This window comes from Gymnogyps californianus, chromosome 4 (genome assembly GCF_018139145.2).
Source record: "Gymnogyps californianus isolate 813 chromosome 4, ASM1813914v2, whole genome shotgun sequence".
Taxonomy (NCBI): domain Eukaryota; kingdom Metazoa; phylum Chordata; class Aves; order Accipitriformes; family Cathartidae; genus Gymnogyps; species Gymnogyps californianus.
Window position 1 is genome coordinate 31,668,858 of NC_059474.1, and position 26,355 is coordinate 31,695,212.

The 26,355-nt window shown below is 40.7% G+C and overlaps 1 protein-coding gene across 1 annotated transcript; it reads left to right on the plus strand.

The window, feature by feature from the left end:
* CRACD (capping protein inhibiting regulator of actin dynamics) lies at positions 1–24,813 on the plus strand. The gene is made up of 8 exons (XM_050896197.1): positions 1–135; positions 9,974–10,138; positions 12,190–12,258; positions 13,587–13,769; positions 15,464–18,566; positions 20,063–20,253; positions 21,342–21,507; positions 24,467–24,813. The coding sequence occupies exons 1-8, from the start codon at positions 16–18 to the stop codon at positions 24,625–24,627; spliced, it is 4,158 nt and encodes a 1,385-aa protein (XP_050752154.1). The 5' UTR covers positions 1–15; the 3' UTR covers positions 24,628–24,813.
* The last annotated feature ends 1,542 nt before the right edge of the window (positions 24,814–26,355 follow it).

Here is a 26,355-nt window from a genome sequence, read left to right on the forward strand (position 1 = left end):
TCCTCCCATTATTCTATGGGCAGTCGAGCTTTTTCCCATGACAGTATTTTTATACCTGATGGGAGAACAGAGAGTGAACAGGCCATCCAAGCAATGTCACAGGAGAACGTTTTAGGAAAAGTCAAAACCCTTCAGGTAAGAAATTGTAAGTGGGAAAAATATTTAAAATGTGGTGGAAAATGGTCTCCAGAATGTGTTAAATGTGGATAAAGGTGGGTTGCTTTTTCAATAGCCTTGGGGCAGTTTCTCAGCCATGTAAGTTGTCTGGCCAAAAGCCATGTAAGTAATTTGGATAATCTGCAGAAGATCTAGGTTCTGATCTTGAAAGGTATGGCAGTGATGCTGCAAGCAAATCTGCAGAAATGTCTGCATCTTGTGGAACTCATTTCAATTGAACTCATGGTTTTGGCATGTCCTGATCTGTATGCCTGAGACCTACAGATGTGGTACTGAGTGAAAAAATGAGGGTGGTGTTGGCGGCAGGGAATGACATGCAGAGTGAGACTTCTTTGCAAAGCTGATGTAATTATCCTTTTATATGTATTACTTTCTTTTTTCTCCTTCTTTTTCTCCCTGTCCTTTCAATGGTTCTCACGAAAGGTGGATATGTTTATCTCTCCAAAGCAAACAGCACATAAGTAACTACATAAACAACACATTTGGGTATTCGCTTCTAAAGAGCTTTACATGACCTGCTTTCCCTTCTTTTTTTCCAGAACTCTGTCCCATTGGTGCTCTAACTAATTTTTTGCTTTACTGCTTGTACATCTGTAAGATTCCCAGCTCTATGCCTTTCTAGACCTTGAAAGAACTGTCCTTCAGAAGCACGTTTCAGTTTGTTGCTCAGGATGCTGACATGTCCTGTCAAAATGCTGATAAATTTTTTATGCTGTGCAAGTGCTGTTACCCTGTAGCTGACTAGTAAAATACCATTGATTTCTTTTACCTCCAAAGTCTACCCACGGTCCGTCTTTTCTGGTGAGTGGTAGATCATGCGCAGTAGACAGATCCGACCTTCAGGGTGAAAGTGTTCCTTCTTCCTACCCAGTGCTGTGAGCAGACAGAGCACCTGAACAGCATTGGCTGTGCTGACTGTGGATAAACTTTGAAGTAGAAAGCACACTAGGACAGCTCCAGTTTCTCTGTGCTGGTTTTTCAGCTTACATTTCCCTGGGTCAGACAGATTCAATGCATGCTACTTTCCAGGCTAGAAACCATTATATTTTAAATGACTGCTGACTCTGGGCAAAGACGCAAGGTAGTTGGACCTGTCTTGCGGAATGCTTGAATGCCCTTTGGATACAAAGCCCGCTGACTTCTGCAGGGAGCTATGCCCTCCATATCTGTTGGATCTGTTGTCTTGGCTTCAGTTAGCTTTTCTCTGAATAACTTTTCACTTTGTAGGAGTGGCTTCTCCCATTTCCAAACTCACCTTAAAATTCCCAATGGAAATTATTGCCTTCACTAAACTTGGAGACATGATTAAAAGTACAGATACTGAAGCTGCTAACAACCATCTTCACTAAGCAAATGGTAACTCAAGAAAATTAAAGCAAAAATAGTCACCCTTGAAAGTCACAAAATAAGTAGCCAGTGATACGCTCTTGCTCGTATGAACTTTGCATAAGCCTTTTTTTGGTGTGGTTACTTGCATGTATTTTAAGGGGGAGTGTTGTTTCAGCTGCTTGATGTCAAAAGTGTGCTTACCTTTTTATTTTAAATTGAAGGACAGTAGTTCATTTTTATCATTTTAATATAGCTGCAAGCCAGCCTGTAACAACATCCCCGATTCAGCTTTTTCCACTCTACTGATGATGGTGATATCCAGAGCAACTCATGCAATCAGAAAGGAAATGCATAATAGATTGTAAATGACACATTTAACTGTTTACATGTTTACATGGAAGTTATGTATTCATCTAAATGTCCATGGAGTTTTTTCATAACCCCATGGAAAGGCTCCTTATAAAAAGCCCAGGGGCCTCCTCCTGTTTCTGCAAAACCTGCTGCCCAGCACGTAACTGTCCCCATTTCCCTAGCCATGATTTCTGCAACTGTTCCCTGAGTTTTAGGACAAGATCCTGCCAAAATCCCATTGTACATTTTTAGGCTGACCTTAGTGTTGAGTCCCAGGTCTGACCAGTTATTTGGACTATCATTCCTGTCTGAAGGTTTTATGCACTCCATACCCCGTCCTTTTTTTTCTGCTGTAGTATTCTAAAAGCAGACTGTGTTTGCTGTGTGATTTTGCAGTCACAGAAAACACTGTTACTCGGTCTCCAGTTACCAGAAGCTTGTATCTACTTTGAAGTCCCTTTCTGCAAGCTCACTCCCACTGGGATCGTCTGTATTTCTTCAAGTGGTGGAACAAGAGGAGACAGTCATCTCCTCTGAAGAGCGTTCCACTCCTTAAAACCAATTCTGTGGCCAGCTCCCGGTCCCAAGTCATTGCTACACCACCAGCATTACTGTGGCTTTGCCCAGGCTTGTATGTCACGGTGGAAGCACGGCGTTTCCAGTTTCCATTTGCCTGGCAAGATGCTCCTCAGTAAAGAAGTGTTGCCAGGGTTCAGTGCCCTGTGCTAACTTTGAACTCGCTGTATTCCAAACGGAGATCAAAAGCTCTGCAGATTTTAACCTTTTTCAGGATTTTTTGGGGGGTGGTACAGTGAACATTCCTGGAAAATTTAAATCTTTTTTGGAAGAGGCACCATGCTTACAAGCCCAACTGATAGCATGGTGAAAAGGGTTTTGAAATCAAAATAGAAATGCAAGCCATTTAATACTGATGGTGCTGGATCTCATTCTGCTGACCACCACAGTGTTTCCCCCTTCTCACCTTGCATTTCTGCTGACTTTGGAGTGTTGACGAACCCACAAAAAATGTTGTGTAATGGTGCAAAACTTTGTAGCAGTCTGGGCAGCTAGCCAGCGTATGCACTGGTTCAGCTTCTTATTGTAGGAATTCTCTCTTTCTCATTATGTGTGCAAGGTAAATTAGTTCTTTCTGGAATAGCTCTCACTTCTTTTTATTGATATTCAGATTGGCAGCATTCATCTTATCAGTCTTTCTGTAAATGGATTTGGTCACGTTCAAAGGTTTTAATGTGTGCTACAAGTCAGGCTGAGAAAAGCCTGACTTCTTGTTAACCTCCAATAGCCTTTGTATATCCTGAAGTTATTTTGTGTTGGCTCAAGCCATCTGCTGTTGTAAAAGCAGTCTTTTCCTTGTCCTTTGGATCTGCTGAGATTTATCATTACCTGGTTTTTAAGATGCAGTGTAGAAAGCCAGCCTGAACCTGTACCCACAAAGAGTACCAGACACTGGTACTCTTAATGCTGAACTCGTTTAGTCTCTTGGGATCTCGTGCTTTCCTTCTCATACAGGACTGTGAGTGAGACACAAGGAATGTTTAAAATCTAAGTCTAGCAGTGTATCAGAACAAACCTAAAAGAAACTCTGGAAGCTTGTTTTTACATCCTTCCCCAAGTGGGGTTTTTTTTCTTGCATCAAAGTGTGTTAGATCCACTTCCTCACATTTTGCAGCTGTGACTCTTCTTCCTACTACTGGTACTTGCCAGAAATGGTCAGCAAATGAACAGAAGACAGGTTTTTTTCAGATCCACAAAAACTGTAGCAAGTAAAATGGAAAGTTGTTTTGAGCGTTAGTATCTTGATGTGTCTAAGCCATTCTCTCTCTTTTGCTGTGACAATACTTTGGTGTGGCACTGCTGCTGCCTCTGGAGGCAGGAGGACAGCTTGTTCTCTGCCTCTTGCCTTCACTGAAAGTATCTCGGGTCGTCTGGCATCCATGAGGCCGTGGCAGTCAGCTGCAAGAAATATTGAAGGTCGACTATGGCATATGGTTTATTGCATTTAGGAACTACTGGGCTACATCTTTTCTGTTTCATGTGGCCACGTCGTTTAAAACACACAAACCCTCAGCTCCGTAAATTTGTAAAACACTCATTTATTACACAGATATTAATTATGATAAAACATGTCTTGGAAATCCAGACTTCCTGGTCAAATTCTAAAGGACCACTTTTTAAATTCACATTTCCCTGGCTTTGTAATGATGAACGTCCCCAATAATTTTCTTCCTGCCAGACCTAATGACTGTTCAGTTTTGGATCCCATTTCTTTTAGTCATTAACTTATCTTAGCTAATGATCAAACCAGTGCTTCCCCTACTGTGCATTGAACATCTGTATTCTACCAGCCATTCCCATTGTTGTTTCTGTTTGATATTGCCCACATCTCAACAAGGCTACAAAGTCATTTGCTAAACCTCAAAGCTATTATCTTTTAACTTGGTGCTCTGCATTTTATAGAATCGGGAGTGAATTTTCACTGCACGATTGCTCAGCTTTGTATTTCTTACAATTAATTTCTTTGTTGCCAATATTTTCTAGTGCCACTGCAGCCTAATTGTTTTCTTCAATATTTGACAATGGGTTTCACTTTATAAACTGAATTTTTCATTTTTTCTTAACCATTCTAGCATTTCTGGGGAAGATTCCCTTTTTCCTATGATCATATAAAGCCCTGGAAATGAGCTTCCATTTTCCTTACTCACATCTGCTTTGCTTTTGGTACTCTGCAAGGAGAGACTCAGGTGACAAATGCCACAGATCCTGTAAGTATCTTTAGGCTTCTCCAGAAAGTCTTGCTCTTAACACGTGAGCATCCGTAAGTGGTCCATTGCCACTGTATACTGAAATCTTCATTTGCATCTGGATTTGCTGCAAATACATATCTCTAGAGATCCATATACAGTTTGCTTCTTCACCGTTCTTCTATTTTGGACTCTCCCAAAATCTTTCTTGAAGTGTAATGCCCCAAACCACATGCTGCTCCAGCAATGGAGAGTGGAATAGTTCCCTCCCTGCATCTTATATCCAAAACACTGGTGGTAATTCTTCATATTTTCCTCCTTTTCAGTAGGTTTACATGTTAATTTTACATGTAGTTTACTTTCTAAAGCCTGCAGCTATACCAACATAACTTCTGAGACGATGCTTTCCAGTTTATTCTCTCTCTTTGATTTACCAAAAAAAAACCCAACAAAATTGCTTATGTGGGGTGTTTTGCTTGTTTAGATATGCTGCAGATTTTCCTGTTTGGATAAAGAAATGGGCTCACTTCCGTAGAAAGAACAATTAGGTAAACTGTCTTTTCAGCCTAGAAAAGAAATGATAAGAGAGAGAATATGATAGAGATCCATGAAGTCATGAGTGGAATTGAGAAAATGAATAGAGGACAATTATTCAGTCTTCCACATCATGAGAACACATGAGCATCAGTTGAAGTTAGTAACACTTTCAAACTAAAACAAATATTTCTTTATGCATAGTTGGACTGTAGAACTCATTGTCATACAGCACTGTTACTTGTGCAATATTTATAAAAGTTCAAAGAGCAATGAAACAAATTCATAAAAGAAAAGTTCCCAACTGGCTGCTGACTCCAAAAATCCTCAGATGCCCCAAATCATTGGAGTGTTTACAAGGCAAATCTCAGTACGGGCTCACCCTGTTCTTATATATTCCCAAGGCATTTGATTTTTGGGTCGCTGTGAGAGACTGTACAGGACCAAGTGGAATTTCAACAGTATGGCTCTTCTTAGGACAAGTGTTATTGATTAAGTCATTATTTCACAATTATATATAACTAGAAAACATAATTTCATTTATATATCTGGGCATTGCAAACAGACATGAAAAATAGGTACGTGAGTTGAAGGCAAAATATGACCGGTATTTCTTGTAAGACTTGTTTGAATGGAATCAGCTGAAATAGTACACTCCGTTTTAATGACTTTTAAGTGAACAGAGTAAGCAGCTCAGCGGATCCGGCTTTGGATTCACTCCAGGCACGGAGCCATAAGAATGATGTGGTTTCAGGGGGCTGAATCCAACATGCATGCAAGCAGAAGAGGAGCCAAATTGGAGTGAAAGAGGAGATGTACAGCCCAATCTGGGCTCTCTGCCGGTTAATATGGAAAGTTTGTTCTGTGGCATTTCCTATGTGAACACAAAGAGTGCTTTGAAAGTCTAAGCTTTTTAATTTGCTGCAGGTGCCAACCAATGCAGAGCAATTTAACTTAGGAGTTTTATTTCTCAAGTTATTAATGGTGAGCTGGTATAAAGATGTCAGTTAAATAGTATCACATTTTAGCAAATTCTTTTGCATTAAATGAAAGTGGGCCTGTGTCATGGTCCAGCTACTGAGGAAGATTTTAAAAATTGTATGAGTGCAAACTTCTGATTTTTTTTTTTTTTCTAGATTCCCAGTATTTCTTTGCCTTTATTAGATGCGCAGCCCTGCCCCTCACCTCACACTGAATGGCACCGCACCGATGGCCACCTGGGTTGGGTGTGAATAGACAAACTCTCATGTACCTCTTGAATCTTACAGAAAAAAATTCGGGGATGAGGTAAACCTGGTCTGGAGCACAGCTTGATGATCCCATTCTGAAGCTCCCCTGTGTGTGTGGTCCTTCCAGCCGCTCTTTCATGGTATAATTGTCATAGGTGGTAGCCATGCTGTTTTGATGCTGAGAACGCTTTGTAAGTCCTGTGGAAATACCTGTCCACTGGCTGCAGACTGCGGGACTGGGAAAGCCCATTGGAGTTGATAAGGCTGGAAGTGGAAGGTGCAGGCAGGAAATGTTCATCTCTTTCCTTCTGCTTCTAGTTGACAGCTAGATTTCAGAGCAGGATGGTGATTTCTGGCTGCTAAATTACGAGTCTTCTTGAACAAACCAAACGAGACCAGGGTCATTTAACTGAGACCAATATGCATCTATGGAGATTGCCAAAAGGGTATTTAAATGCATGAATGTGCAACGGTAGAAGAACAAAATGTCATGCCTGCAACTTCTAATGACCAGCGTTGCAAATAATCCTCCCTAGGCAACCATCATCCACATGCTGTCAGCGCAGGGAATTCTCAAGTACAGAGGATTTATGGGTTTGTGTTTAGAAATATACGTCTAACTGAAACTTTTGAGAAATTTAAAGGAGATGCTCCTTTTCAGGGAATATGGCCTCTTCTCAATGGCCTTGCAGCTTAAATTGATGTATCTCTCCATCTCTGGGTTAGACTATCTGTGTGTGTTCTTCCAAGTAAAAGTTGTGGGTTTTTTCTTTTCTTTCAGGGATGATGCATTTCTAGGGTTTTTATGATTGACCAGGTAGAGAATGTATCTGTGTGCATTTTTCTGAAAGAGGATAATTGCATTGTAGTTACAGTATAAGCACATTTTGAAAAAGAACAAGGAGCAGGTTTAACATTGCTCTTTGAAAGCAATAAGAATAAAAATTATTCTTTATTCCGTATTCAGTGGTAACAATAAGCTATTTGAGATTTTGACATTTGGTATACAGCATCAGCTTTGGAGATTAGAATGCACTGAAAGAAATTGGCCAGTGGAGAGCTATTATTGGAGCTTTTTTTAAGCTAAATTTGTTCAAAAAAGGCCAATAAATAAATAATACAGAGAAGAGCCTTCTGTCCTGGAAGGGATGTGAGGGCTACTAGAGTTTCTTCTTCAATCTTCAAACTAATTTATGCAAGTCTGAGCAAATAAACTTTTAAAACTTTGAAGTAATTTAAAAAAAAAAAAAGCTGTGTACAGTCCATAAATATTGAGGATAGTCTATTTCCTGGAAGTATCAGGAAAATAACATTTTAAACATTTATATACACAAATACACATTTTTACAGCACAGCCCTCAAGCATCACTGATGACAATTAAAAAGGCCTTTCTTTTTCAAGGACAGACCATTCTCCACAATAGCTCCACCAGCACACAACTCTCACTGTGCATTGCACACACACTAGATCAAGAACTTGATCAGAAGATCAAGAGAATAACACACCATTCCTTCCTCCAAAACACAGTGCAAGCAATATGTACATGCGTGCACGTTCTCACCGTGGAACAGACGCTCAAATCCTTGGGTAGTCGCTCAGGTAATGCTGATGGTTCCAGTTTTCTGCCTGGGAGAACTATTTGTCTAGGAATATGACTTTAGGAAGAAGAAAGGAGCAGCCTCAACTTAGAAAAAATGTTATCAAATTAAGAAGCTGTTCTGAAATAATTTTCTACTAGCATCAGAGAACCTGCAGGAATAGAGCAGAATTACAGCATTCGCACTATCTAATAGAGATCCATTTGCTCTCTCCAGCTGCCATTTACGCGATGGAAACATATAAGATTTTAAGTCAGAGAGCTGCACTGCTAACATGAAAGCCTGGGAGGACTTGGTGAAACCCTTGCCTTTAGACTATGGGTGCACTGCCAGTAATCTAGGCGGGAATAAAACTGCCATTCAGAACTGCCAACTATGCCAAAATGACGTACTAGATGAATTTCATTACTTTCTACCAAAATCCAAATGGGCATAAATAACGCATAACTCGATGAGGAGACTGAGAAAACCTATTCTAATTTAATAACCTGATTATGAGGAGTCTCTGCATGCACTTTTGGTCTTAATAGTTCAATACAGAAATCTGGTAATGTTTTGGGGTAATATGGATAAACTTTATATAAAAGTCTAGTCCACTGGGCAATGATGGCAAGCGAGACTGATCTGACCTGAATCCTTTTAGAAGTCCATCTGCTGCTACTAAAGCATATCTTCCCTTGCCAACTGCTCACCTAAGCTGAAAAAATATAGGAAAAAAAAATCTTTGTTTTACATGCGATCATCTGCTCCAGTCTTCTGCAGTTCTTAGCGACAAACTCATGTCAGGGGTCCGTGTATGTACCTTACATTTCCACTGAATAGAAGCTGCACAGTTGAATCGAGTACCGCTGAGCTGTCGATGTTCATAGTAATACAAGACAGAAATGGGAGATCTGCTTTGGAGGATTTTCTGTGCTTGAAAGACAGTAAAGCAGGAAAGTAACTCCACAGTCCCTTCCTTCCTAACTGAGAATGATTCCCTGAAATATTTCAGGAAGAAAATCTATCAATAAATGTTCCTTACTCCATTTGCTCCTTCTAGAGAATTTCTTCTAACTCTTTTGCAAAAACTTCATTTTCAAAGACTGTATGGTATGTGTCTCTGCAGTAGCCAGGGCTGTAATTTCTCTAATCCCTACCAGAGGACAGATATTATATGCTACTTATTTTACTCATCTTATGCTTGATATAATTCAAGAGTACTTTCTTGTAACCCTTGAGAGAAGATTACTTCAACAAGGAAAATAAATGGTGGGAAAGCTCTTTTCTCCATTCATCTACTGCATGTCCCCTGCATAAACTACTTTGTGCAAAAGTGATGATGTGGCAGTGCACGTGAGCATGAGCAGACGTGAGTTTGTGTATTGTTCCTATGTGATCAAGCATCTAAAAGAAGCTGGGTTTCCCCTCCTTTGAGAATTTGCCTCCTCTAAGGCAGGGTTATGCCAAACCCTTAACATTTAAAACTTATGACTAAACATTACAATAAGAGTATCTTTAAGAACTACAGATGCATGAGATGCAGGGTTTGGGGGCTGGAGAAGAAAAAGGTTGCCTTTGGGGGCAGTTTTAGTTTCTCACTGTGCACTTGGCTCATAATTTTATTCTTTGCAACAGTAAGGCTTAATAAGTAGCTTTTATAAACAAAGTCTTAAACCCAGGACATAGATTAAAAAAAGAGGAGTGTTTCAAAATTCACAGTAAGTTTGCAAAAGTTGGCAACACTGACAAGAACTCAAGCTGATCATCCAAAATCAGAAATCATGCAGTAAATTCCTGACCTTGGTCACTTTGTGGGGAGAAAGATGAGAGGGTGCCCACCGTGTAGCAGCAATGTGAGCCTCAAGTTGATTTTTTTTGTCCAGAGTCAGAAGTTGCGCTGAATGTTTCTGTGCAGCTTTCAGGTGGAGAAGGGGCGCGTGCTAGACTTGGCTTGTTTTGCTCATAATATAAATACCTTTTTTGTTTGTTTTTTCTTCTCTTGTTTTTCAGCAACAGTTGGCCAAGAATATAAAATTTGGGCAGCCTCCACAAATGACAATTTCTGTGAGGACAATGGGGGAGGCAAACACTAGTATAGAAGAGGATGTGTTGCTCAGTAGCCCCATGGAGACTGAGACTCAGCAAGACACAGTGATCTCAGACAGTGGTAATAAAGTAAGCACTTTAAATGGACGTATTCATGGCATTATAGCAGTACTAAACCAGTAAAGTTCACTGGGGTGTAGCAGATGTCTCCAGTGAGGTGTAGCTGAGCTCAGCGGGCTGTTTTATGTGGGTGAAATCTCTCAGCTCGTGCTTCTTGGACTAGTGAGAAGCATGTGCTCTTGACATCTCTGGAAATCCTGTAAGGCGAGACTGGTTCTGTGTGTCACTGTAATGGCTGAAGGGGGTGCAGGGGACAGAGGGACATCCTACCCTGCCCGGAGGGGGCTGACTTTGTGCCTGGGAACTCTTGGGGAAGGCACGCAGCAACCCACCATGCACATGCAGCCCTTAAGATCCTGGAGGGACACCAGGGCATGAGCCTCCACTCGTGTGAAAGGCAAAGGCAGTAAGTGTCCTCTGCAGCTCATGCTTATATTCAGCCAAACGCACAGAAGGGAGATTTATAGCTGAGATGGCCCAAATTCTTCATCAGTCTTCAAGGGGCAACATAGCTCCTCTGTGACCACTTCCTTCGTGGCCGTGGCCGGATCTGTCAGGGACCTGCACACTCGTGCCTCTCCCTCTGTGGTCTGGAAGGACAAAAATGAAGCCAAAGTAAGGTATATTTTTTCAGCTTCACAAATACTCCCCTCTGAAGCAATCAGTTAAGGTGAATCAAGAGCATCCTGCGTGCCTCAGTGCAGTGGGACTGTGGACAGGTTTTGGCTATGTACCCTGGTACTAGGCGAGACTCTGTGTTTGAGACCAACATAGATTTTCTGCAGACAGCCTTCTTGCTGGGTCCTGCAGGAGACCCGAATGTCACCTAGTGATTTGCAGCTCGAAGGAGAAAATAATTCAAGCACTAAAAAACCACTAGAGTATCTTTGTGTAATAAGGAGGGAGAGATTCAGTCTTTACCACCTACTCTTTTAAATATTACGTTTTGAAAACAAAATGAATGCCCCTTTGCATAATTCTTTTTCCAAATACTGAAGGAGCAAACATCCCTACTCAGAGGAGATTGCAGACACAAACAAACCAATGCTACATGCATCGGGTCAGCCAGAGCACTCGGTTCCTTTTCTCTTTCTGTGCACTGCTCATTACCTGCTTTATCAGAGATTTCTGGTGCACAGCAGCTTGCCTGGTTTCTGCTCCTGTCTCTACTGTTGGCCTTGTAACTCCTCTGCATGTTTATCTGCATAGGTCCTGGGGGGACGGGGTGGCTTCTGTCAGGAGTTGGTGGCCAGGACCACATAGCGCTGCTCTACTTCAGACAGGTTTCCTGTGTTGCTTTGTGACTTCTGATTTTCCCAACTGAGTAACTCGGATCGATGGCAAGAGTTCTGGGTTTCATTTAACCTGTATTTGTAAAGCTGATTTTTTACGCTTTATATTAACAATCGTGTGCACCTGGTGTAATGGGATCCCAACATTCATTAGGTTACGAAGTAATACTGTGATATAATGGTTAAAACCAATGTTTCTGGGTGCGATGAATGCTGCTTCAACCCCTGCGCCGTGAAAGTCCCCTCTTGTGAGATGGCTTGGAGAGGGACAGTAGCTAAGGAGTCCTAGTGACTGATAGGCTTCTGTTGCTCTGGCGGGGCCGGTTTGCTTGGTAAGAAGAGGAGTCATCAAGAACCTGGAGTTGAAACTCCTTGCAGCAGAGGTAATGCCTGATCAGGTTCCTATATTTTTTCCTTAGGTGTAGGTCAGAAGAAAATAGTTATTAAGAGCTGATTGAAATCCTACAAAGCTGTGCTCTTTCTTTTGATTTGGAACCTGGTTATCTTGTTAAGGAAGCGTGAGTGTTTTGCCTTTTGTAATGTCTTGTAGCAGCAACTGCTTCTGTATAGACAGCAGTGATTCAAGGAGCAGCAAAGAGAAACTCATAGCATTTAGGAACAAGAATTGTTTATCCATCAATCCTGCAGTGACAGGAAACAGGGTAAAAATCCTACCCTAACATGCATGATTTCACAAGTCCTTTGAACCATACTTATTAGATCCTTTACATTTTAATATCTAGCTGTGGTAATCTTCTTGTTTTCTAGTCCAATGACACTCCGGATTTGTTGAGAACAATGAATTTGCCTGGAACAGGACATGAAGTGGAAGAAAAGGTAAAAAAACTTTTAAACTTGGTTTGCACTGAGTTACTTTCTAATTTTAGTTATTGTAAGCCTGACAGTCAGTTTTTGCTTTAATACATATTTCATTGTTTCATTGATCACCCAAGATTTTGTGAATGTTGTGCAGTTTTGGGGCTAGTAAATAAGCAATAACTAAGATTGAGAAATCTGTAAGAGTTGATTACAGGAAACAGCAAAACTCAGTCTCTGCCAGTCTTGCAGCATTCCTGCATTTGATGTATTAATCATAGAGCCATAATTTTCATAAGTACTTCTTCTACTTTGTTATGCCTACGTGTAATTCAATAAGCGTATGCAAAATGTTCCATCAGCTTTTAAGTAATTGATTCCCTGATTAGCATATGTTTAACCTCTGAAGATTACAGAGCTGTCTTGAAAACAATGTATGTGATTTTCTTCCCTTACAGAAGATGTTCTCTCCCTTCTTTTTTTTCTGTCTTCTTTTTCCACTTGAATTGTGCCAAATACAAGTCTCAGGATGATAGCTCAGTGACTTACGGGAGAGACTGATGACAGGCTCACTCTTACACGTCTAGACATACAGTTCCACTGTATTTATTCATGAGATGAGTCTCACTAAGTCACTTTGCTTGTATTTGCACTTTCTGAACCCAAATATTTGAAGGGCAAGAGAAAAAAGCACCAACCAAAGCCAGTATTGTCTTATTTTATTTTTTGCTGTTCTTTGGTGCTAGCTTGGACAACTCCACATGACTGTGGAGGGAAGGTTTTCCGCAGGCACTGTGCCAGTCTGAGATCCAAATACCGTAGTCATCTCCTATGCAGATAGTACAGCTCTGTAGCTGTTCTGTTATAATGCTTAGTTAAGTAAATCTGATTTGCTCTTGCCTAAAGTGTATAATCTAAATTGTTTAAAGATGCAGGTATTTTTTCCACAGTAAGCAAACTTTAAAATGTCCCAGTGTTTGATGTTGCTTAAAACTCTGCCTCTGCCCTTCCCATTCCCAACAACTTCAGAGTGGAGCTAAACTGTGAAAAAACTTCAGTTAGAATGGTCTAAGTAACTTTTAAGTGAAAAGTATAAAAACGTGTAGTACTGGAAATAGGGAAATATTACAGCTGTAACTTTCATGTCCAGAGTTCATGATTTGTATAATGGAAGAACAGGGTTTGAAATCTTTTCTGCTAATAACTCCTTTGAATTCAAAACTGCAAAGGGTTGTTCTTCTTTTTTGGTGGTGGTGGTGGGGTGTATATTATTTATTTATTTATTTATTTATTTATTTAAATGGAGCAAATACCTTAATAATAGCTTCTTGTGTTTCTGATACAAACAGGTCACTCCAGTCAAATCATCTCGGCCAAAAAGACAATTTTCCTGTTCTGGCACAATTGAAACAATCAATCTGGATGCAGTTCCCCAGGCTGTTGCTCGTCTAGACAACAGTGCAGCTAAACACAAGCTGTCGGTGAAGCCAAAAAAGCAGAGGATGTCAAGAAAGCACAAGAGATTAACAAAGGTATTGAATCAGTGGTCAAACAGCGAGAGGAGGGGGGTTGCTTTTGAAGCTGGGTACAAAATAACCGTAACTGAGTGCACCAGGAGTAGCTATAGACAGAGGACTGTCTTAAGATGTGATTAACACTGTTAAGAGATAGCTATTGAAAGCTTCTTCAACAAATCTCATGTCTTCAAGGCAAAACAAAATGCATGCTTCTTTCATTTTGTCTTGAAATCAAGATAGACACCTAAAGATGAAACCCTAGCTGGAGAGAAGATGCAAAGAAGTTTTAATATAGCCGGTTGAGACAAATACTACTCACACCTGAAGTACTTCTGCTGGGATTTTACATTGGGAGAGCTTTCTGATTCTAGTTTTTCTAGTAACAAATTTAGGTCATAAAGGTCTGAAGGATATCTGCCACTGTTAATGCTGCTCTGGTACAGGCAATCAGATAGTGCAAAATTTGGTTGGGAAAAAGATTAGATTCTCTAAAACTGGCATGGGTTCTGACAGTGATAATATCATTGTCTTACAAGAAGGAATAAGACTTCAGTAACGCAGCTCTTGCTACAGCTACAGAGTGAATTATCAAATCTTAGCTTTGTACACTTATTGCATGGCTATTTTGTTTTATATCCTGACATCTTACTAGTGCTTGTAAATGGGACAAGACTATTCAACTAATACAGGGTTCAGGAGAGGCCACTGTCCTTTCTTTTGCACCATTGTACTTGCATTTATCACTCTTGCAATGAAGAAACTAAATTTAAACCTCTTGTTTATACAGAATGTTTAACTGGAGCCAAATGATGGCTCAGTAAATGATAGCTAGACAGGGCATTAGCTGAGCTGTTTTTCTCAAGGAAAGTGCTGGGAAGTGCCCTTCAGGTGCAGCTCATCTTCAGACCGTGTTGCTACAGAGACAAGGAGTAAGCTGTGAAGAAGATCTGCATTCAGTTTATTGCAGCTATTGCACCCACATGCCGGGGCTGTGGGGCAAGCACTGGAGAACCAGTCAGCAGTTAGCACGTGCCTCAGTACAGCACAGTGCAGCATTGCTGGGGGGCTCTAGGTTCTCTGTCCATGCGTGGTCCCACGGTTCCTAAAATAGAACTAGAGTCTCAGCACAGCTAATGAGGAAGATATCCTGGCTGAGGATTTGTGAAAAGCAACCACATTGTGTTTCCCTGAGCAGTGTTCTTTCCTGGCTAGCACTGCAGAGCTCTTTTCTGCAGGCAACAGCTTCTGTCTCTGCAAGTAACAGCTAGATTTGCCATGAAAGAACTGGCAAAACAATGCCCTTAAGCAGGTGCTAATTATTTCAGGCTTAAAGGATGGAGTTCTAAGTAGTAGAACAGGCATATGAAACTTGTGCTCTATTCCTTGGGCTTCTGTAAATTTGAAATGGCAGGTCTCAGTCTGGATTAGCTCATGTACACCAAATGGTGATTCAATATTTAGCGTTATACTGTTATCACTGTTGGGATGTTTTCTTTCTTTTAAAGGCTATCATCCGAATAGGCGAGAGGCATGGGATCTATGATGACGTGATCCATAAATTGGGGTGGGTGTGTTGGCTCTGGATCTAAATCATTGTTTTAAGGGGAAAAAAAAAAAGTTGTTTTGCATTTGCAACTGATTGTTCACTATAAAGAATAACAAGCCGATAGGCAATATTCAGTAACTCCAAACTTGTCTCCCAATTTTAGGGATCACAAAGTTTAACAATAACAGAATTTGAGCCAGAGGACCTAGAAACTGAGCTGTATGGAGACAGATACCCAGGTTATAATGGACACATCATAGCAGACAAGCTAATCCAGAACAGAGATGAGCAGAAGCGGCTTCAGCTGGCAGAGGAGAAAAGAATTGAAGATCACTGGGGGATCTTTGAGGCCGAAAGGATAAGGCAGATTGTAGAAATGGAAGAACAAAGAGAAATGGAAGAACAAAGGTGCCAAGAACTTGAGCAGATGCAGAAAGAGCAGGAGAGAAGGCGTTGTGAAGAAGAGAGGAGGCAGTATCTCCTTGAAGGAGAGACATCTTTGAAAATAGAAGAGCAAACATGCCATAAAGAGGAGAGCAAACTGCTGGAGGCTGAAAAGAGGCAAGAGCTGGAGGAGCAGAGGTGCCAGGAACTGGAGAAGCAGAGGCAGAAGGAGTTGGAGGAGCAACAGGGACAAGAGCTGGAGGAGCAGAAGCGTCAGGAAGAAGAGGAGCAACGGGGACAAGAGCTGGAGGAGCAGAAGCACCAGCAATGGGAAGAGCAACAGAGACGAGAGCTGGAGGAGCAAAAGCTCCAGGAATGGCAGGAGCAACAGAGACGAGAGCTGGAGGAGCAAAAGCGCCAGGAACAGGAGGAGCAACAGAGACAAGAGCTGGAGGAGCAGAAGCACCGGGAACGGGAAGAGCAGAGATGTCAGGAACTGGAGGAGCAGAAGCATCAGGAATGGGAAGAGCAGAGGCACGAGGAGCTGGAGGAGAAACAGAGACGAGAGCTGGAGGAGCAGAAGAGGCTAGAGATGGAAGAATTAAGGCAACATGAGATTGAAAAACAGTGTCAAAAGGAAGAAGAAGGAAATTGGCTGGAGGAACAAAAAGAACTCAAGGAACAAAATAAAGAAGAAAAACAGAGACGAGAGCTAGAAGAGAAAGAGCTTCAAGAAGCTGAAATAAAACTGAAGCAGGAGAAAGAAGCTGAGCGCCTCAAACAACAGAAGAAACAGGAGGAACAAAGGCAGCATTTGAAGGAGAAAGGAGAAAAGATGGAGAAGGAACAACCCCAGCAAGTAGCAGATAAGAAAAAGAAAAGGGAAGAGCAGAGAAAACACAAGCTCACAAAACAAATGCACATGGAGAGTGCAGACGGTGTGCAACAAGATGAACTGAAGCAGCAAAAGGAACAAAATGAACAAGAATTGAACAAGCTGGAAGAGCAAAAGGTAGACACAGAAGGACAAAATCTTCAGCAAAACCAACAAGAAAAATCCTTGGAACAGCAACAGGACAAGGATCAGCTGTGTTCTGGAGGGCCTGATAGGCATCTGGTAGAGGAGAAGCTCCAAGAAGGATCAAGGTCCCAAAAACTCAAACAGCCAGAAAAAGGGAATAAAGCAGCAGAAGAAGTCCTAGCCCAGAAACTGAAGAGAGAAGCTGAGGCTCAGGAACAAAAGCGAATAGGGGAAGAACTTCGGTGGCAGGAGGTAGATGAAAGACAAACTGCATCCAGACCCTTCACATTTCAAGTGTCTTCTGGAGATAAACAAATCATATTTCAGAAAGTAAATCTGAGTCCAGTCATGCCCGTTAAAGGAGCAGGACTCTCTTCTCCATCCATCAAAGACTGCAGGATGCACACTGCCAGCAAGGGCTCTCATACACTCCCATCATCTGTATGTGTACCCCATACAGCTATTTTGGTTACTGGAGCACAGCTGTGTGGCACAGCAGTGAACTTGAACCAGATAAAGGACACGGCTTGTAAATCATTACTTGGCTTAACAGAAGAGAGAAAAAATGTGGATATTCCTTCACCAGAGAAGGCCCAGAAAAAAACCCAGGATCCCAAACCCAGCAGCAGTAAAATGAAATACGCACAAGAGACATCGAACAACCAGGCCGTACTAGCTGAGTGGGCCTCTATCCGCTCCAGAATCCTAAAGAACGCAGAAAACAGCAAATATAACGAGAGAGACCGAGTAAGTGTCTGCAGACACAGTGACGACTGGACACCCCGAGGACGGGGTGCTCCCCATGGCAACTTGAGGAAAACCCTCTCTGCAAATGCAAAGTTCTCGATAACACCAGCATGGCAGAAATTTTCAGAAGCTTCAAAAACCAATTCAGACACTGAGAATATAAGTGCGGCAAAAGGCAATGAACCAGTGGCTGTGGGAAGAATCACTGGCTCATCCGCTGTTTCGAAGGAGGATGTGGCTTCCACTTTTAAGGATAACTTAGCTGAAAAGGCTAAGGAGAAAATGGAAACCCATAGTGAAATGACAGACAACACAGAAGGCTGTAAATTTGCAAAAGATCTTCCATCTTTCCTTGTTCCAAGTTTTCCTCATTCTCCGGGTAAAGAATTACCCCAGGCAGAACTTCCTGGTGCTCTGGAAAATCAGCAGAATAACAGCACAAAAAAAGCAGATAAACCAGCACCAAACGGAGAAGAAAATGTTTCTCCTTTTGGGATAAAGTTACGAAGGACAAACTACTCTTTACGTTTCCATTACGATCAACAGGCAGAGCAAAGGAAAAAGAAGAGATACAGTGCAGGAGATAGTTTTGATGGTGTGCCTGACCCACTAGTTACGACAGAAGGTGAGAAAGAATCCGCTGGTTTTGCTCCACAAGAGAGTACCTCCCCTGGCATGGGGAGAGTGAACATCCCTGGTAATGTAAAAGACTCTTCAGTTACTGTGGTGGAGATTTCACAACCAGCGGGCACACCAGTGGTCCTACCAGCCACCGGCCAGAGTGCTTTACCCCCTCGTGAGAAACCAGCATGCAAGTCACTGGTCCCACAGAAACCTGCTTTAGCTCCAAAGCCCACCAGCCAGACGCCACCGTCGTCTCCTCTCTCTAAAATGAACAGATCAAACCTAGCTGATATGCTAGGGCAAAGGTTGGTTAAAGCTGAATCAGATGGTGGCTGGAGAAAAGACGACAGAGCAAATGCAGTGCACCCCACACCATCCAATGAGTACAAAAATGAAGAGGAAGAAATCAGAGAAAAGAAGTCATTTTTCCCATCGATAAGTATTCCATGGAGAGAAAAAAATGACAAAAAGCCTGAGCCACTGAAGAAAGGTATGTATTTTTCAAAGGTCATGTAGTTATTGTCTGCATTTTCAAAATGAGATACTGGAGGTCCAGAGTAAGAAATCTGGTCTTAAGACATAATTTTTACTTGGCACATTATTTGTGGAGTACCACTGCTTTGCTTTGGGTTGTCTGAATGAATGGGACTTCCCATCCCCACAGTTTAATTCAGATGATACACACAAACTCAGCGTGACCAGTGCGACCTGCTTCAGGAAGTTAATTTCAAGGAGGTAACTGAAGTGTGTGTGTTTTCTTTGACAGAGATGTTACCTAGTTAGCCAGATTATGGACTCTGTGTTCCATGTGTAATGGTGTCATCAGAGCAGAGGAAGTAATTTTTATAATTTACAATATATTGTATCTATTTTTTAGGGGAATATTATCTAGCTTAAAAAATATTAAGATCTAGGTCCCCCTAGAGTGCCTATGCTGGGCAAATTCTCTGTCTGACCCAGTATAGCTGGAGACAGGAGTCTGCATTTCAGAGGCATTCTTCAGTAATAGAAACAATTACAGTAGCCATAGTGGCTCTTCAGGGGAAGGTTGAAATACCCTGTGTCCTGAAATAGTATTCTGTACAAGAGTAAAAATTACCCTTTCAGTGTAAGGACACTCAAAAGAGCAAGGCAGAAATTCAGCATTTAATTGGGAAATCCCAGTTTTTTCCATTCTTGAATTTTGCAAGCATCAAGACACTTCTAAAACCATATCTCAGAGGAACTGCTGCTTATTTTTACAATTTTTTACACTTTTGCCTTTCATCTCCATTTTTAAATGAGGATTTATGGAAACTAGTTGGAGGCACAGCTGCTGGCCTGGGAGAGTAGGGCCCGGGCCGGTTGAGGGTTTCTGCGCTCACTAAGCTCTGTGGGAGCACCTTGGCACCCTAGTGCTGCTCCCTGCCGCTCACAGCTCTATACTGGGTGCTAGCCCCAGTTTCATGCAGGGTACAGAAAGTCAAATGCTCGCATGACGATTTGAAAAAACACATTTTTTTTTTTTTTTTAAGAGGGGCTGCATTTACAGGAGTGCATAATTTCAGCCCCCTTCTTTCGGCCGAAGTTTGGACACTTTTTCTTCCCTTAATTACGGCTGAAAAACCAGGGAACTGCAGTACGTAGTGGCTGGATCCCTTTCATCCGAGCTATAAACAATCAATGCATATGTATCACTTTCACTTAAATATCTCACACAGTGCCAGTATTTGTAGTAAATAAGGCTATAAGTCTAAGTGTCTGGGGTAGGCTTTTTCACAAAAAAAGGATAAATTTGGACAGCTGTATGAGTGTGTTGCATTAGGTCTTATTCTTGAGGCATAAAAAGTGTTTCAGGATTTGACATACAGTCCACGAAGGTCTGCGAATGGCATGGCATTCAATGGGCTTAGCTCCAGAGTTTTCACAAGGTAGAGAAGTTGTACGGGTTTGCTTGAGACAAGAGATGTGCATTACTTAACCAATTCTTTTCATGTTTTCTTTCAGAAAAGCCACTCCTCCAGAGCAGGCACTCTTTAGATGGCTCTAAATTGATGGAAAAAGTTGAAACTTCACAACCACTTTGGATTACATTAGCGCTGCAAAAGCAAAAGGGATTTCGTGAGCAGCAAGCTACGAGGGAAGAGAGGAGACAAGCCAGAGAGGCAAAGCAAGCAGAGAAGCTCGCTAAAGAAAATGTAAACAATCTTCAGAAACCTGCCCATTAGAAATACTGATACCATAATTATAACTGTTAGCTAGTTTTATTACGTGAAAGGGAATTGGTTTTTATGTTTGGTTTGTAAGATTTCGTAAAAGCTAAAATGACAGGGAGTAAAAAGTAGTCTGAAAGTTTGGAGTTCCCTGTTGCAAAACTGAGACCTCCAGGAGAAAATACTGTGCAAAATAGTGTGACAATTTGAGCGTAAACTCTGATGCCTTAATATCTGGTGGTAGTTAATGGCAATCATAAGCACGACCACTGCACAGGTGGTGGAACAGAAAAATTGTATGCAACATGGTTCTTTCAAAGCTTGAAGAAATAAGATGTTAAGCCGTAATGCTTGGGGAATAACAGCTGGAATACTCATTTATAGGTGAATATAGGTGAATATTAGGAAGTTTGAATTTATTTTTATTGTAACGTGTATTATTTGGATAAAATGCAGATGAATGAAAGAAATGAACTGCCATGTGAAACATCCAAATGCCTAAAGCAGGCACTGAATTCAAGTATCACTTCTTTCCTGTTCTCTAAATAGCTATTTACTATCCATGGTTTTCTATTAGTAAGAAAAACACTTCTACTTACAGTGCAAAGTGATGCTACACAAACAGTGATGCTATATATAGATACCACGGATGGTAAAAAGGGAGATGATGTGGATAACTAAGTATATTTTGATGTTTGTTATGAAACCCAAATTTCTGATGGACGTGCATAATTACAGACATAGATAACTGGTGGAAGAAAACAGCAGTGGGTGTGAAGTTGCCCACAGATGCACACTGTGTTTCAGTGCTGTATTTAACAGGTAGGGCTGGCTCAAACTGTTCAATATTTTAACTGAAATGACAACATAACAAATTTAACTTTGTGGCATTTTTTTTCCAGTCTCTAATAACTGTTAGTTTTCGAAGTATCAGAGTGTTTTGATCCTTTGCCAAAAAGGAAGGTTAAGGAAAGGACAGGTGATGAATGAAAGCATCAGGTGTGACATCTCTTACTTGCAGCCATTACATGACAGACTGTTTCTCATTTAGCAGTTTTCCTTCTCTGTTCTAGGCTGCTGTAAGTAATCAGTCAGATAACAAAAGTGGCAGCAGCAAAACAAGCACACTGCAGAAATCTACAACTCAAGAAGAGGAGAAGAAAATTGAGACTGCTGTGTCAAGACTAGAAAGAAGGGAGCAGCTAAAAAAGTCGAACACCCTTCCAACTTCTGTGACAGGTACAGTGAGAGATTCAGATTTACTCTAGGAATAACGCACTTCAGAAATGGTATTGCATGTTTTTGAGAAAGTGAAATTTTTTTTTTCCTCATTTATTACCCCTAGAATTACAAATGTATTTGCTTTCAGCATGGAACAACGCAACTTGTCCCAGTCTCGCGCTGGCCATTATGCTGGAAGTACATATTTTTAACAGGTTTTTACCAGGTTGCCCAGGTTATTAAGGTTGCACTACTGCATTTCCTTAGAATTGCCCCAGTTCAAGTTAAAAAAACATAGGCTCCCTAAGCCGTATCCAACAGTATTTTTGGAACCTGACTAATGCACATTAGAGGGATTTATTGTAAATGGCAATTGCAGTGCTGTTTTGCCTTTAGGTTGGGGGTTAGCACAGAGAGGGTATGATACTTCTACAAAGTGTATTTGTGTAGGATATGAAGCATATTGTGTTCCCACACCTCCCAGTTTGCCAAGGAGAAATACACACCCTAGAATATTTGGAAGGAGTATTCTCGTTTCATTCAAAAATGCAAAAATGGATCAATTCAGTTGAAGGTAGCCTCTCACTTTAAATTAGGACTTCTCCCTCCCAGTCAAGTATTTGGTATGGAAGGTTGGAACCAGAACCTACTACTTTATCTGTCACTTCAGTTAAGCTGAAACAATTCCATATTCAGAAGGCAGGCACATTAAAATAAATACCTCCCCAAAGGGCATAATATTTGGGGTGGTATAAGGTGATTGCTGAAATAGAGACTTGCCTAATATTTCTCTAGCCAACATTAGTCGTAGGCAAAAGGTTTTGGAGAAGAGTACAGACAGGTGTTGAAGAAACCTTTTTACAAGTTGCACAGTAAATAGCGTGCGCTTCTTTGAAAGTAAATACACATATCAGCTGAATCTATTCAGTACCGCTCCAAGCCAAGAACTATGGAATGCAACTATTGAAAGCAATGAGGTAATTCATTTATCTGATCTGTAATAGTAAAGACTAAAACAGTGCTACTCCTGCGTTAGAGACTGTTCCAAGCGGAACAACCCCTACGCATGCCTATACGCAGTTGGTTCTGCAGCTGTATGTCCACACTGCAGCTGCAGGGCAGTGCAGATATCCCTGGGAACTTGTTTTACTTGCAACATCTTGGGTTGGACTAGATGATCTTTAAAGGTCCCTTCCAACCCAAACCATTCTAAGATCTCACACAGATTGCCCAAAACTTCCTTGCTCCCTGTTAGCCTGCTTCCAGTGTCCAAACTGGCTTTGGAGGTAGGCTGCTGGAGAAGCTTTACAGCATTCCTGTCAAGCTGTAACAGGGCTCTATTGCAGCCCTACCGGGAAAGATTCAGTAGTGCGATGTTAGGCTGTACACGGTCAATTCTAGCAGAAGTCAAACTCCAGCACAATAGATGATGCCAAATTAGATCAAAGAAGGGCCAAAACCCAATTATCCTTGGTCTGTCTGTCTGCACTGGAATGAGAGTTTCAGGAGGAAATTCAGGAGGGATTACCAATGTTGAGTTACCTAACGTGAAAGCGTAGAACTGTGTTGGCCCTAAAGGAAATAGTGACTGGATTTCCGTGTGAGTACTGGCTACTTTTGGAGCCAGGTAGCCATTATCAATTGCACAAATATACTATTTACAAGTATTTGTTTATTATGGATGATGACAGTGATTTGGGTATCCCACAATTAGGAGAGCATTTAGGGCAGAAGACTAGGTTAGAACACGTTTAAAATAAAAGTTTGCTGAGTCCTCCTCTAAGGACATTAAAAAAACACCCAACACTTGAAGAAGTCAGTATATTTCAAACTTGGACTTGAGTCTTGTACAACAGGAACCGATAAGAGGGTATAACCTTTAAAATAGCGAAAATTACCATAACCTTTAAAATAATTAGCTTTTCAAAGTGTCTGTCTACAGCAATAGCTGCTGCTACTGTTCATTTACTTATAGCTAAAAATACATGATTAAAGATGTACTAAAAAGAAAAATAAACAATTTTTGCCATCCATGCAATTTTAAAGCTTTTTAAAACATTCAAAACCTGAAAATGAAATGCAACTGAAAGTAATTTGGGCTGAATCTGAACATTTAACAAAAAAAGCTTTTTGGCTCATTAAAAAAAGAATGTGTAAGGGGGGATTAGTGAGATTAATGAGGAGTTATTTTGCAACTAAGATTTTTAGAGTTATTCCATAGGTTTCAGATAGGACTCATTTCTATCCAGGCTGCCTTCAAGGGCATTCCCTGTCTCAGAATTAAACAATCTTCCCACTTGACTTCCACAATATACTTCTACAGTTCTGCTCTGTAAAGTTGCTTGTTAGAAATCAGTTGCTTATTCAACACATTTTCTTGCTGAGACAGCTGTTTGTCTTAAATATAGAATTTTAAAGAAAATGTGACAAACAGCTATTGGAGAAAGCTGGTTCATTTCTTCTTCAGGATAGTGTCATGGGAGTGGTTAACTGAAGCAAAAAACTCTAGGACCGCTTCCCTCTCTGTGCTCATTTAAGAATTGTATTCTGAAGAGGGAATCTAAATCCTACTGAGTACAGTTGGGTTACACCTGCTCAGCAGCTGCATTACCAAAGAGAAAAAAATATCCAGCTTTATTTCCCATTGTTTGCTACATTGCAGATATAATTAAAATAGTTTATGTAAAGAAGAAGAGTGGCAAATTGAAAGTGTTTTCTCTGGATGTCACAGAGACTGAAAATTTTGTCCCTTGTTACTTTGGAGTCACCTCTGAAAAAGGAAACTCAGCTCCTCCTAACTTGATTATTTTGCAAATACAATAAAAAGTAAGATTTAACTAAAAGGGTTGGAAAGAAATATGAAGTGTTAGATCAGAACATCTTCACAGAAAAGAAGCAAAATCTCTAGAATCCTGCAACAAAGCACAGGGTTCAGCTAATGTTTTTTCTCTTCCCCTCCCTCCCCCATCAAAAACAGTGGAAATTTCAGATTCTGTTCCGTCAGCCCCCCTGGCAAAGGAGGTGGCCAAGAGACTCTCTACGCCTGATGCTAACCCTGTGTCAACAGAACCAGCCTGGCTTGCGTTAGCCAAGAGGAAAGCAAAAGCCTGGAGTGACTGTCCACAGATCATAAAGTAAACTGTAAAATTACATCTCTATTGCTGACTATTAATTGCTTTCTTTTTATTTATTCAGCTTTTTACACGTGACAAAACTGAAAATGCATGTATTGAAGGACTGAAAACTGAACTGATTACCATTTTGCTCTAGCTCACTGTAAAGTCATATATTCCATTGCTTTGACAAATAGCTAAATGAGGTCACGGCAAAAATTTCAGAGCCAGACTCTCAAAAATTTAAGAATGCTCAGATACTGGATGTAAACTTTAGTGAGTATCATAATAAGGGCCAGAACTTCAGTTCAGAAGCTCCTTAAATTCTGTGGGTATTCGGTTCTGGAATTTTAGATCTCTACACTTAAGTGGAGATCTCAGAAATTTTTTTCAACACTCCATTGTTGAAAATTAAGGCAAGATGCATGTTCCCTTCTCTTATTCCTAAGATTTTTTTTAAGTGTTAAACTGTAGGAACTGTCAGTTCTACCTGCTACTTGAAAGCTTCTTTCCTAATGAAGAACTTCAGGAGATATCGTTCCACCTGCAAATGATAAGTAGAAAGATGGTACCATCCCAATCCTGAGGTAATTTCTTTCTTCATAGGATTAATACACTATGTCTATATTCCCTCACTCCTAGGAAGAAAACAATTCATCCTACTTAACAAAAAACCCATTATTTAAACAAAAATCAGAGAGTTTTCAGAAAGAAGCCAGGAAGTCAGTGTTTCTTCTAGTCATTTAAATGCATCACTGTTTGTGCTTGGCCATATTTAAGATGCAGAGAGACAGTGATTGCAGATTACAACTTTAAATCAATCGACTGGAACTAAAATAAGTAAAACTATTCCTGTGCTCATGTAGCTGTAGAATTTGCCTCAGTAACTTCCCACAGGAGTAAGACTTGCAGAACTGAAGTTAACTGAGAACTGAAAGCTAATTCAGTCAGAGTCTCAGGAGTTCTAACTCTGCATTCTTCCTGATTTTACTCCACATGCAACTTCAGGTAGTTCAGATAACTTCCTGTACTTTGGCCAATACAGGCAGAACGCTTCAGAAGGAAGTTTACTTACCCCATCTCAGGTATCTGCTGTGGCAATTGAACACTTTATTACTTCTTGTAACTAAAATAGAAATGTTCACCCCCTCCCTCTTATAAAAAAGGATAAAGTCCATAACGTAATAAAAATTTTACTATCCTCAACATCCCACAGAAATAGCTAGGTCTACATTTTAAAAAGTCACCCTAGTAAATAAATCTGTAACACATCTGAGTTTGTTTTACAAGGAAGTCTTTAACAAATTTGAACGTCTCCTTCTTATACCCATAAGGCTCAAAGGAACCTTTAAGCCTACAACATCATAAAGGGAGACATTTTCATGAGAAGAAATTGCATCATTATAGAATGATACCACATATGTTCCATGGAAGTATTTTAGCCAAACTGCTGTATGCAGCATGAGGAGTAGCACTTTAAATTATGCAGAAAACAAGAATGAAACCTGCCGGATCCTCCCATTCCAAGAATCAAAAAGGGCTTGTCAGCAGAAGTCATTATTGAACACACTGTTTCCCACCAAACAGAAAACAACGGTTCAGTATCATGGTTACAATAGCACAAACACAATGGATGTGTTAGATTGAGTAGATGTGCACCAGCAAGATGGGTTTTCTTGGGTCTCTTAAGCCATCAGTTTTGCTCAGTTTCATATTTAAAACCAGAATCTCTAAAGTAACTTTTTACCCTTAA